The sequence below is a fragment of the Monopterus albus genome, unplaced genomic scaffold (assembly GCF_001952655.1).
Source record: "Monopterus albus unplaced genomic scaffold, M_albus_1.0 scaffold448.1, whole genome shotgun sequence".
NCBI lineage: Eukaryota > Metazoa > Chordata > Actinopteri > Synbranchiformes > Synbranchidae > Monopterus > Monopterus albus.
The window spans coordinates 126,416-139,471 of NW_018128328.1; the positions used below are offsets into that span (position 1 = coordinate 126,416).

The window sequence follows — 13,056 nt, forward strand, 5'->3', positions numbered from 1 at the left end:
TACAATTTTTCCACAAGAGACAAACTCCGGTCTGTTTAGGTCAGAGACTTAACATTTTGATATCATGTCACCATGACTGCAACCCTGTTCTTCTGTCTCAATCAGTTAAGTGAGCTCAGCTCCAGATGCAAATACTCGCCAAGGTTTTAATTAAGACTGAATACTCATCCCAGAATCCAATTACCTGAATTTGTTTTGATCGAGTTCAATTTTACACTGTATTTTCTATGGCCAATGCAGTTTTGACTCCAGGCTACATCTGAGATCTTTTAACCTCTAACACTGACAGAGCCATCCTCAGAAACAGTTTGTTCAGAGTTCAGAATTAGGCTTGCTGCAGTAGCAGACTTTTTTTTACAGTGCCTTTCTCCATTGTTACTTAAAAGGGATTTTACACATCAGTGGCTATTACTGCTGCATACTACTGAAAAAATCTCTACTGCAGCTGCATGAAGTCTGATAAAGTACCTCAAGTCATGTCACTTGAGTCAGAGTTTGTTGAGTTTGAAGACAAAATTTGGGAGATGTAGGTGCTAGAAGTGAGTTTCCCAGACATCTGTAGCCCTTTCCTCAGCTCTCCTTGAAACTAGCTGCTACTAGCATAACACAGCCAAATCTCAGAACAAACTACTGGCTGCTCAGTTGCATTGTGGTTTTGATGAGGAAAGATGCATGGAACAAAAAACTGACCATTTTGAGTGTAGCAACACTACATGAGTGCAACGCTAAACTGGTGTACTCTTAAATACTTTCCTACAATTAACCTCTAGAGTCCTGAGCTTTGGAAACCCAAGCTGTGCGGTCCTCATATGAGGACGCAGGGACTCTAGAGGTTAAGCTTCACCACATACAGCATGTGCTATACTGTATATGAGGGAACATATCCTGTCTGATGGCTGTTTTCTCTAACATTTGTGAAATACCATTTACTTTGAGTTCTTCTGGTCTTTGAGCCTTCCAACGAAATAACTTGAAAAGAATGAATCACTTTGGAGCTCATGCTCCATACATCACATGCACAGCCCATACCTGTAATGAGTAGTCATTGCTGGAGTAGACATTACTGATGGACACTGAAGGGTTAAAGCTGGTGTCTAATGATTACTAGACAAAGAGCACAATTAATGCAGCATATGCTCTTTCTAATCCTTAACTGGTCCCTGATATAAAAAAAAAATTATGTGCTCTGCAAATATACTAGTTCTTTGTGGTTTGGTCTGACACACAAAAACCCACAGTAAATGCACAAGTCAAGAGAACGCTCTTTATTTTTTCTCTGCTCAGATGAAACACTGCTCTAGCAAACAGTCCAGCATCTTTCCAGCAATAATGTGACATGGTCTCAAACTTCAGATGAGAATCACATTACAGCACACAAATAAAAAACTTTATTTTTCAAACCACTCAAACTTTGCATTTAATCCAAAGAGAGAGAGAGAGAAGCTTGTCCTGCCCTGTCTCTCTCTCCCCTCTGCCATTGACGGCTAAAAGGTGTGAGTCATGTGACACAATCTAAAGCAGTCTCTTCCTTGCTCCACAGCTGTCAGTCACTGTTCCTTCAGCCAATATCACAGCTTGCAGTCGCTGTGGCTTGGGTTGGGAAGGGGGCATGGGGGGCAGAATGTCGTCAGGGCAGGCAGTGCGGGATTGGTTGCTCGGCTTAAACTGTGAGATGTGATTGAGGGAAGGAAGGGTGGAGGTGTCATGTTCAAGTGCCACAGTAGCAACAACAAAAAAAAAAACAAAAAAAAACACACCAACAGAAACACAGAATAGTTTAGGACAGAGTTAAATCGGTTTGGACGTTACAGTTTGTAAAGCTTATATAACTGGGCTGAACTTTGTCTAATGACAGAGCAACAGTTCAACTCACAGCTGTGAAAACAACAGGAATACTGAAAGAGTTTGCTAGATCTGTGTTGTCAGTGTATGACTAATATGTGTGTGTACATGTATTGTACGTGTGTGAGGTTACCTTTCCTGACAGTTTGCGAGCCATTCTGAAGGTATGCAAAAATACGTCGCACGGTTGTCTGTACGTGTGTGTATATTTGTGTGTGTGGATGCTGTTGTGTGCCTATCTGTAGGTCCTGCTGTGCTGGGAGTACGGCGACATGATTGCATCCACGCTACCTTCGCTGTCTGAGCTGCTGTCAGAGTCACTGCTGCCAGAATACACCCAGAGCCCTGGTAAAACGCCGACGCACACGGCTGCTGATGGCAGGTGTAACACGCCTTGACCAGAGCGCATGGGAGCCGAGGGAGTGTTTGCCGAGAGGCAGGGGACTGTTTGTTGATCTTCAGCTCCCCCTCCTCCTCCTCCTTCTCCTCCCTCCTGTTCTGAACAGCACAACACACTGTCAGTCTGTACATGCACAACTACCCATATATTTTACCGATTAATAGGCTATTTCCAGTGCCCCAGTTTGTATAATTCCTCAGTGGAATGCAGGTTAAAAACTTAAATGTTTACATATCCAGTGTTAACAATGACATTTTTCTCAATTTGTTCAAATCAATAGGCAATTTTTGTGAATACATTTGCATGCAGGTAATAAGCAGAATGAAGTGCATGTACACTGTAAATAAAGCCCTTGTCAGGCATGCACTGGAATCCTGAAATTCCCTAGACATTACCCGGAGGAGCTTATGTGAGAACGCAAATGTCTAAGTCAGTCAACTCAGACTTTACTCTGCCAGCTCCCTAGTACAAAGTCCACGTAAAGTCCGAGTGACCCCATGTGAGAAAACAGCAGCGTATAGTCCTGAGTATTCACATGGCGGTAGTGGATGTGTTGATGTTCTATTATGTGACTGGCGCGAAACCAGAAGAATATAAACATCTGATGGTGAAGAAAAACTCACTTACAATAGGGACACCAACAAAAATATCTACCCAGGCAGAAAATCGTACTTTGCTGATTTACAAACAGACACATCACCTTGGCTACACCATAGCTGAATCAAATAAAGACTACCATTCTTTAGTGCCACTGCTGTGAACCCTTAAGGTCACTCAAGTAATTCAGGGTGGGGACTAAAACAACTGCAACCTAGTGACCAATGTTACAGTATACATCTCGTACATCCTGTTAAACAGCCCTCATACCGATTACCATAAATATAGGACAAATTGCGCACTTGCAAAACAACTGCGGCTGACTTAACCAAGCAAAAGCTGACTTGACCGCAGTGAGTTACGCAGCACTGGCCATGTTCTAGTAAAAACTATAAAACAAAAACTGGCATTTAGGTTAACTTTACTTGTTAGGCTAAGTTACTTGTCTAGCAGAAAACAGGCAAAACGTCAGTATCATTCTGGACACATTTGTCCTTCATCAAGGTTTTCCATCTAGGAAAGGCCACACCAATGTTTATCCTCCTCCTGTGCTGCTGTCTATCCCATTTCTTCATGTCTTTGCTTCTTTGATGATGGGGATTCACGCTGTTTTCCTTTTGCTTGTGTTAAAGTGCATCTATGATCGACCATTTCTTCAAATTATAGTTCTCAAACTCATGACAATGCTTCGTCTTGTTTCTAACATTACTTCTTTGTCTTTCAAGCTTCTCCAAATCCAAGCTGCTACTTCAACATAAAAAAGCAAAATTCATGCTAGAACCAGTGGGCTACTGTAAAAAAAACAAAAAAAAAAAAAAAAAAACACATGGCAACCTCCATGATAGGTCCTCCTATGTCAACATAAAAGGCTTACACTGTAGCTTTAAGTTTCCGGTACAAGGTAAAAGAAAATTTAAAGTCCAAAAACCTAAATTCTAATCCTTATATCCCATTCAACTGAGCAGTGAACTGAATAGCGTTTTTTTCAGGTCTGATAACTGATCATTTAGCAACTCCAGGAACTGTCAAAGTGCACAATTTCTGTCTGCTTCACAAATATTCCTCCTTTTAGGTTTCAGGCTTCAGCCCACCTGTGTCTCTGTCTCCATTCCCTGCTGCTGTGGTTGTGTTTTCCACCTTCTGTTTCTTACTGCTGTCTGATGACTGGGAAGAACTGGGGCAGAAGACAAAGAGATTTTGAAGATTTAAAGCTGCCCTGATTTTATTGTAACAATAGGTCAGCAGACTATGTGTAATGTCACTGTAATGTCATTTTAAGTGTCAAACCAACTAGTTATCACCAGACTGTACACACAGCTCTACACCATTTTAGTGTCTTGTACCACAACCTTAATGTTTTGGTTCAGTCGCTAAAGGGCAAACTGGCAATTAGCAACAAGCTGGTGAACACAGTGCCACATGTAGCAGCCAGTTTCTGTCAGTATTTGGTGAAGACTAAAATATAGGAGAATGTAAACTGGATTTACATTCATCTGGTGACACAAACCTGACTTCAAATAACTGCTGGATTTGTCAGCAGGCAACTGTTCTCAGTGTTGTTCACAGTTTGTTCTGCTACCCCAATGGGGCCTAAAGGAAAATAAACAATTAACTGAAGTTCAAAGAATCACCGTCAATGTATTTACCTGCGTCTTTTGACAGCTCCAACCAATAAGTGGGCCTGAGACAGGTGACTGGTCCTTTGCTCTGACCCTGAATGTTTAGGTGTCACCTTTTTTTCAGGCTCTCTGCGGCTCTCAGATGATGCCTGCTTCACTAGAGCGCTGTGGCAGTACAGAGTTAAGGTGAATAAACCATAATGGAGCCTCGACATACTGTAGAGTGGGTCTCAGGGCAGGCTAAGGTGCATGGCCTAATCAGTAGCAATACATTCAACAAGTTACATTCTGTCTTCTCTTCAGGGGGAACCAGTACATCTCTCAATCAGTGTGCTGGAAAAAAAATGACACAGTTTCATGAGGCTGAGAAAAGCAGTCAAACAGAGGGGCAGAGAGAGATGACACAGATAAAGAGCCAAAGACAAGAACGGGAGCTGGACAGAGCTCAGGAGACATGAAATAGAGCTGAGCGGCAGAGACAGAGGAGCATGACCTGGATGACACAGAAAGACAAAGCACACAAGGTGTAAGAGAAAATAAACAGGTGGATGGTGACCAGCAGACACTAAGCAGGGCTTTAAGTACATCAGGTACAGACGAGCAGTCCTGAGTTTTCACTGCAGTGACTAAGGTCTGCACCTGTGTGTGAGTGTGTACTTTGTGTTCACATGAGCAAATGCCTGCTTTAAATCGTCACCGTAGTTACCAGCCTATGATAGTTTCCACGACAACCCGTTCTGTTCTTCATCTGCAGACAAAGCTGTCTGTTGGAAACCCGTCTGTCCGCAAACACAAAGACAGTGACAGTGACAAAGGGTAACAGATGAAAAGCACAGAGAGCAATAAACAACAAGCAAAACTACTGGTCATGTAATCAAATGTTCAAGCTACGGTCATGAAAATAAGCAACAGGAAATTGACAAAAAGTGCAGATGAGCCTGATGCAGCTGTAGGACTTACCGTACAAAAACAACAAGTAAATCACTGTGGAAAAACATTTAGTTAATTGCTGGCAACCGTTCCTGCAGACACTGGCAGGACAGAAATGTCACTCACTACTGATTGGTTGGAGGAAAGCAAAACAAAAAAATCCCCCTCCCAACAGAAAACAGCTAACATGAACACAATGCTGGGTTGAATGAATTTCAGTCTGATTATTAAACCAAAAAACTCACAAATCCCTCATAAATCACAAAGACATCTCTTGTAATCAGTGTGTTCTTCAGATAAAACTGCAACACAAAGAAAAACTTCTACTCTTTATACACAGACCAATTCATGTAGTGCAAGGTTCTGGTATCATATAGTCACTGGCCACTTTAATAGTCACACTTGTACAGTTGTATGCACGTCAATCTAACACTTCTGCCGTAATATCTGTGTTTATGAAGCTCAAAATCTTTCAACCTTTGGTGATACTGTCATAAATGTATACATATTTAGAAGTGTCTCTATATTTTTGCCCTCCCCGACTACATATTCAGAATATTAGGAACACCTCTGAATATAATGTAGTCCAGTACAACACCTCTTTTAATTATGGAATCAATAATAAACTTATAATTGAATTTATGCATTTATGATAATTTCACCAAAGACAAACATTTTGAGCTTCATTAACACAGGAAGTGTTGCACCGAATTGCTTACAACTGTACAGGTGTACCTAATAAAGTGGCTGGTGAGGGTTCATAAGAATGAACATACAATATATATTAAAGAAGTTGTCTGTGTGCAATGAATGCGTGATGCAGTTAAAGCAGGAGCTTCACTATAGAGATGTGCCAACACACAACACTGCTTATCATCCATGAAACAAGAGATTCTCTTATTAGCAGCAGGCATGTCCTGTAGAAAACATCATTAAGTGCAAAGAATTAACTGAAAACAGCTTCACTGTTGAGCAAGATTAAGATACTGACTAATTGAAATATACTATACTACATGGAGAAAACTCACACTTGGCTAAAACACTACAATCTAACTTACCACTGAACACTTACACCTGGCAGCCATCATGTAGCTGTTCCTATTAATACATTTAATTCTCAGACTGTGATAGGTTCAGTTCACTGTGCTGCTACTAGTGCTAGAATGACATGTTGATTTGTCAATGATCTAACCAGTTCATGGTTGTTGTATGGAAGTAAATCACAGCCAAAACACAAACTGGGATACACAAACCTTAAAATTTGGATTGTGTATCCCAATTTGTGCACTACTCAGTTTGCAAGTCAGCATTTCAGAGAGCAAAAGTGCAGGTTAGTGAGAGCAGAATCAAATCTGAGTGCACAAGCTCGACAATACGTGTGCTTTTCTCTGAGACTGCTCTCAGTTTTCTCTAGGGGTTTTGAGAAGAACTTCCCCACCTAAACACGTAACAGCGCACAAACAAAATTTTGAGCACTGTTCAGCATTTCATAATATGCAGGTTTGCAATAGTAGTGATCAAAGCAGGTAGCACTCCTTCTACTCTAAAACTAAAAGCTGGGCGTTTTAACCACCAGTGTCTGTAAAAATCAAACTGCACCGACAATAAATGACATGTTGGGAAATTATGTAGTTGATATGCCATTGTGGCAGAGTAGTTCTGGTGCTCAAATCAATTAAAAGTAACTATTTGTAGTGGCTATGCTAGCTCACTTCTATTCCTAGTGGTGTTCTGAAGCAAATGTTAAATTTTCTTAATTGTGTTAAATAGCTTTTACAAATAATTAACAGAAATATTTTGAACTACTATTAGGAAAATGTTTGGGTTTATTATGAGCTAATCCCACATGTGGATTTCAAAAAATGAATGAAGCAAACTAATAATAATTAAGACTAACAGTACATTATTATTATCAAAGTCATTAGATTTCAAAAAGATATGTTACGCCCAACAAAAGCAACGAGGCTCTTTCAGAAACTCAGAAACAGGCCACTATCGGGACTACTCGCTCAAATATGCTTTTAAAAATTTGTACTTGTGCTCAAATGCTGACTTGCAAACTAAGTCTCGTTTGTGCGCTCTCGGTCATTTCAAAGGAGATATACTTACTTTGGTTATTGAATACACAAGCTACTAAGGAATCTGGATTAGCAGGTCATAGCATATGCAGTATGGTGACATGAAGCTTTGCCTTTGGGTGTAAAATCATGTTGTAAGACTTATATAAGTCTAAATTTAAGTCTTCTAAAAATATCTAGCTCATTGCATGAGGGCAACTGTCATATTACAGGTGCAGTGATAATATATCACTTTTATCAATGACCTTAAGAGATTAACTTTAGCATTTGATTTTTAAGCAATATAGCTGAAAGAATGCATCTTCTCTTGAAATGAGTTCTCTGATTGCCTTTTTCTGGAGGCAGTGAAGTAACTTTAATGGTTAGACTGAGTGTCAAGAGTATTTTTGCAAATATTAGTTTAGCATTTACATGGATTGATATTTCGTTTTCATTGAGATTTAAAAGGTTTACATGTGGACAAAATTGTAAATTAGAATTGGTTTCTGAATTTTAAAGCTATAAGGCCATAGATTCAACCTCAATTGTGATTTTTTTTTTTTTATTTAATTTTATTTCTTTGGAGCAAATGAGGTTTGCATGCTAAGCTCTATGACAGGTCTCTACTGATTTTTTATTTCATAACATTTGGCAAAATAAACAAGTCAAATGAAATGTAACTTCAACTACTTCTCAATCCTTATTTTAAACCTGAAAAATCTGTTATCGCTCACAAAAATAGAGAAAAACTGATTTAGGCAAAAAAGAAAAATAAATAAATAAGTGGCAAAATATAAAGCTTATATGTAAGCAAACACAAAGGATATTCTGTATTCTAACAGTTCCTGCTTCTCCTCATCTCTGCGTTGCTTCTCCACGAGGCTCTGTTGCCGGGAGACCTCATCCAGGAAGCTGGTCTCATCCTCGTCCAATCCCCTCACCATGTTCTCTGTCACCATGGAAACAAATATGTACTAACACAAGGCAGTAGAGTGACTATTTTTCTGAAAACAAATCGTAACAGTCGGCTTTAAATCTACACGCAAGTGTAAGGAGTGTCACGTCAAAAGAAAACCCTGAAATGTTCACGAATGAAGACAATAAAGCACTTACACTGTCAAAAAATTTTAACATACAAGAACTGTTTTTAGAATGTGTGAATTACATGAGTCTTCTTAAAATAAATCTCTTTGCTGAAATCTGTAAAATAATGTACATAAAGAAATGACAGGAAATATCTTTGTGCACCTGTAAACTGCTAGTGAAACGCATAAAAACTTAAAATAAAGAATGGGGTGGTAATAAAACTTTATTATGCTGTGGTATGATTATGTCTCCCAGCCTACAAAAGTAAACTCACAGAGATATACTGTACAGATTTTCTGTTTCGCTATATTCTCATTTCTCATTTTAAATGAACATTTAAATGGTGTAGAAATCGAGTCCAAAGGGCTACTCCAATTTAGTATACCACTCCCATCATGAGGACAGATCAAAAAGATTGATCAAAATTGATGCTTCAAAAATGCTGCATCCTGTTTTCCATAATACAACTGACTAGCCTCTTTCAGTGTTTTAGAAAATACCACCAGGATGATGTACAAATACTCCTTGATTCAAAATCCATCTTAAAAATAGAGATGGATGGCCACCGTCACTGACACATTAGGTTGTTAATACTGATGCGTCACTGTGTCAGCAGCCTTTAATGTTGTAGCTGGTTAAATAGAGAAAAAAATTGTTCTGCTAAATAAATTTATTATTTTTGTGAAATAATTGACAATTTTATTTCCCTGGGCTTTAAATGGTTACTTAAATTAAATCATCTGAGAAATTTTTATGGAAATCTTTATTTTATAGAACGACTAACAACTATGGTCATGAACTTTGGGTCATGACCAAAAGGGCAAGATCCCGGATACAGGCAGCCAAAATGAGCTTTCTCCGCAGGGTGTCCGGGCGCACCCTTAGAGATAGGGTGAGGAGCTCGGTCACCCGGGAGGAGCTCAGAGTAGAACCGCTGCTCCTCCACACGGGGAAGACCCAGGACACGCTGGAGGGACTATGTATGAAAAAGAAAAATAATGTGATTCCATCCACTATTTTTACATGGGGTAGCTGTGGCTCACGAGGTAGGGCAGTCGTCTCCTGACCAGCAAGTTGGTGGTTTGACTCCCAGTCTCCCTGCATGCCTAAGTGTCCCTGAGCAAGACACTGAACCCCGAATTGCTCCCAGTGCCTTGTCTAGCGCCGTCGTGTGGCAGCCTGTTGTCATTGGTGTGTGAATGGTGTATCATCTCCTGTAAAGTGCTTTGGCCAGTGCAACACACTGTGGAAAAATGCACTATATAAATACAATCCATTTACGATTTACATGACCACTGTGCCTCTGTTTCTGACCTCTGCAGAAGAAGATGATGTCATCAAAAGAGCACCAGTCAAACCTCAAATGGATTCTTTTGTTACATCTATCATGACTCCACTTCACAGATTTCAGAAAGCTTCCTCAGAAGCCACAGAAAATATTTTACAGCTGTTATTGGACAGTGAGCAGGACCAACTTTGATCTGTAAAACTGGCAGCATAGTGGTACAGTACTACGAGTACTGCTTACTAGATTTATTAAGACTCTATGGAATTTTATGATCAAGCTTTTGTAAACCGTTCTTATCTGCAAAGTAAAGCACAGTATAAATTATAAAACTTAATTCTGAAATGGACTGTTTAGCATTTAATAATAGTGATGGATACCGCTGATAATAAATCCTTGTCATACCCGTCAAGCATTACAACACATTCCTTAGCTTGGTAGATCGAGAGAGCAAAACTGTTTTTTTAAAGATAGATGATAAATGGACGTAAAAGTCTGAATGACAGATGGAACAAAGGGAAACTAGACAAAGACTCACTGAATTTGAATTGTTCCTCATATTCCTCCTGTTTCTTGTCTTTCTGCTCCTGTAGCCGTTCATAGAGGGAACGTGGGTCATACTCCTCCTCTGGGGCCTCTGGAGAGCAACAGACAAATACAGTGTGTGGAAGTATATATACACAGATCTGTGTATTGTCATGGCTTGGTGTGTTTTGGATCTGCTTGTAAGAGTGTGTTCTTACCCTCTGGGTCATCAGGTTTCCTAACTTTCTCCCATTCCTCCTGTCTCTTCTTCCTCCTCTCATCAAGCTCTGCTTCTGACACAAACTTCCTGTTTAAGTCGATACCAGTTGTCTCTGCCATTACTGACCTGCACATGAACACACCTTACTTCTGAGCAAAATGATGTTTTTTTTTGTCAAGACAGGCCACAATCTATTTCTGCTGGGCCCTGACAGAGTATTCTTTGAAGAAATCTATTGCTGGGGTTTTCAGTAGTTTTCGTGACACCAGAACAGCTTCACTGATTAGTATTGATTCTACTACTACTACTACTACTACTACTACTACTACTAGATACTACTACCACACAGCTGGTCAAGAAGGCCCAACGGCGGCTGTACTTCCTGAGGAGGCTGAGGAGGTTTGGCATGTCACCTAGGATCCTCAGCAACTTCTGCAGCTGCATCATCGAGACCATCTTGACCAGCTGCATCACTGTCTGGTATGGCAGCACTACTGCTATGGACCGCAAGCACCTGCAGAGAGTGGTAAAGACTGTGGAGAAGATCACCAGGACTCCACTGCCCTCTCTGCAGAGCATTTACCACCTCAGGGTGTGTAAGAAAGCTGCCTCCATCCTCAAACACCCCACCCACCCCCCATCATGGACTGTTTGCCTCCCTATCCTCTGGCCGGAGGTTCAGAAGTGTGAAATGTAGGACCACTAGACTGAAAAACTCTTTCTTTCCCTCTGCCATCAGACTCCTAAACAGCTGAGGAGTTTATTACCGGGCAATACATGATGTACTGTCGACTTGTACTGTTCACATCTAAGTTTGCACATGCATAATTGCACACTGACTCTTGACTGCTGCACATGCTGCTCCCATGTAGCATACATTCTCTTATTATATTCTTATATATTTTTATTATATTGCTGCATTTGCTGCTTAAAGTGCCTTAGATTTTGTGTTACTTATTTATCTACTTTATATTTCATTTGTATTTTGTGGCATTCATGTGGACGGCAAAGTAAGAATTTCATTGTACAGGGAAACACGTTTCCTAACTGTGCATATGACAAATAAACACTTTGACCTTTGACCTACTAAACTCTGAACTCTACTGCAGGGACGAACACCATTCTTTCAACAAATATTCCCCTCATCTGCTGTTTTGATGATGGCTGCCTAACACGTCGCTCCAAACCCCCATAGATGCTCAACTGCGTTGAGATCTGGTGACTGTGAAGGCCACAGCATATGATTCACATCATTTCCATATTCATCAGGACATTCAGTGACCTTGTGAGTCTTATGAATGAGGACACCATCATCTGGAAGAGATGACTCATTTATTCAGATTTTTCCTTTAATCTGTTACTCTCTGTATAGGCTGCGGCAATAAAATTTGCCATTGCTGCCGTTACTCACTGGCACTGCTGCAATGAGATCACCAAAAGGCAACAATTGCAAACCTCAAAACATTTTTTGAACTCAACCTATTATGTTTTGGCTCCCCCTTGTGGTCATTTTGTATCATCACAGGTAACAGTGAGCTGTAGTTTCTTGCCTTCAAGAAAGACAGCTCTAGAAAACTGTAAGGATACCAGAACTGATTTGCAGTGAAATGATGACTGAGTTAAACACTAAGTCTGTTCATGATGCTTTCCAGTTGTATCGGTCCTTTCGGTTCGCGCACCGATAAAGAATAACAACAGTAGCCGCTACAATGGCTAATCTTTAACTAGAGGACGCACTCGGCTAATGATACAACAACAAGCTAATGTAACTTCAACTATGCAGTACAACAGATATACTCAGTGGTTTTCTACTGTTGTAGCTCAGATGCTTGAGCACTAACGCTGTGGACAAGCAGATTCCCTGGCTAGCGTTAGCTTCATTGGCATTGAAGCCATCTGATTTTAGCACTGACAGTACATGTGATGCTGGAAAAACAATACTTCCAACCTAACATACCGAAGTTTCAGCTTGAGGCTATTTTATATTATGTTGAATTATTTCTCTGTCACTTAAACTTACCTAGCTCGGATATGGTACTAGTGCTCCAAATTCGTTTTGTGTCACAGCAAAAAATGCTCGTCAGGATTTTCAACGTGCCACTTAGTTCCGACATGCTTTACAGCAACAGTTCCAGGCTCCGGAGACTGATTATTCACTACTGTAAATGTCGGGCCTCCTTATGGGAATTTTACATGTATGTATTACTAAATATAATTCATTTATAAGCTTTCTCATAATACACCAATGCATTTTTATTGCTGAAAAGTTTAGTTAATTAATCTTGCTGTTAACTGGCAATTATTTATTTGTTTTGATAATTGTTTGAGTAATGCCACGAAATGCCCCACTCCCCACCCACTTTTGTCCCAGCTCTGAGTAATTTCAGCAACATAAACTTGGTGATTTTGGTCACTGTAATTTTTAACCACAGGTGACTTCAGATCATTTCTGTGTATGGTATACTTCTGTGCTCCAAAATGTGTGTTTTGACAGA

General features: G+C 40.1%; 1 protein-coding gene across 2 annotated transcripts; it reads right to left on the reverse strand.

Moving 5' to 3' along the window:
• Positions 1-1,250: 1,250 nt before the first annotated feature.
• On the reverse strand, positions 1,251-12,693 carry psme3ip1 (proteasome activator subunit 3 interacting protein 1). 2 transcript variants are annotated; one of them, XM_020587265.1, is made up of 8 exons: positions 12,582-12,693; positions 10,560-10,687; positions 10,355-10,453; positions 8,273-8,394; positions 4,486-4,625; positions 3,931-4,013; positions 2,134-2,340; positions 1,251-1,665 (listed from the first exon to the last, which is right to left on the reverse strand). In XM_020587265.1, the coding sequence occupies exons 2-8, from the start codon at positions 10,678-10,680 to the stop codon at positions 1,661-1,663; spliced, it is 777 nt and encodes a 258-aa protein (XP_020442921.1). In that variant the 5' UTR covers positions 10,681-10,687; positions 12,582-12,693; the 3' UTR covers positions 1,251-1,660. The 2 variants fall into 2 exon arrangements, with proteins under 2 accessions (XP_020442921.1, XP_020442922.1); XM_020587266.1 differs by having other exon boundaries at positions 10,560-10,683; positions 12,575-12,693.
• Positions 12,694-13,056: the final 363 nt, after the last annotated feature.

What these genes read in the sequence shown, in the direction of transcription:
- psme3ip1 (XM_020587265.1), bottom strand. Translation starts at nt 10,680, where the DNA reads ATGGCAGAGACAACTGGTATCGACTTAAACAGGAAGTTTGTGTCAGAA. An exon ending in GAAACCTGATGACCCAGAGG is followed by an intron (nt 10,454 to 10,559) that starts GTAAGAACACAC and finishes GTTGCTCTCCAG; the next exon opens with AGGCCCCAGAGGAGGAGTAT. An exon ending in TGAGGAACAATTCAAATTCA is followed by an intron (nt 8,395 to 10,354) that starts GTGAGTCTTTGT and finishes CCATGGTGACAG; the next exon opens with AGAACATGGTGAGGGGATTG.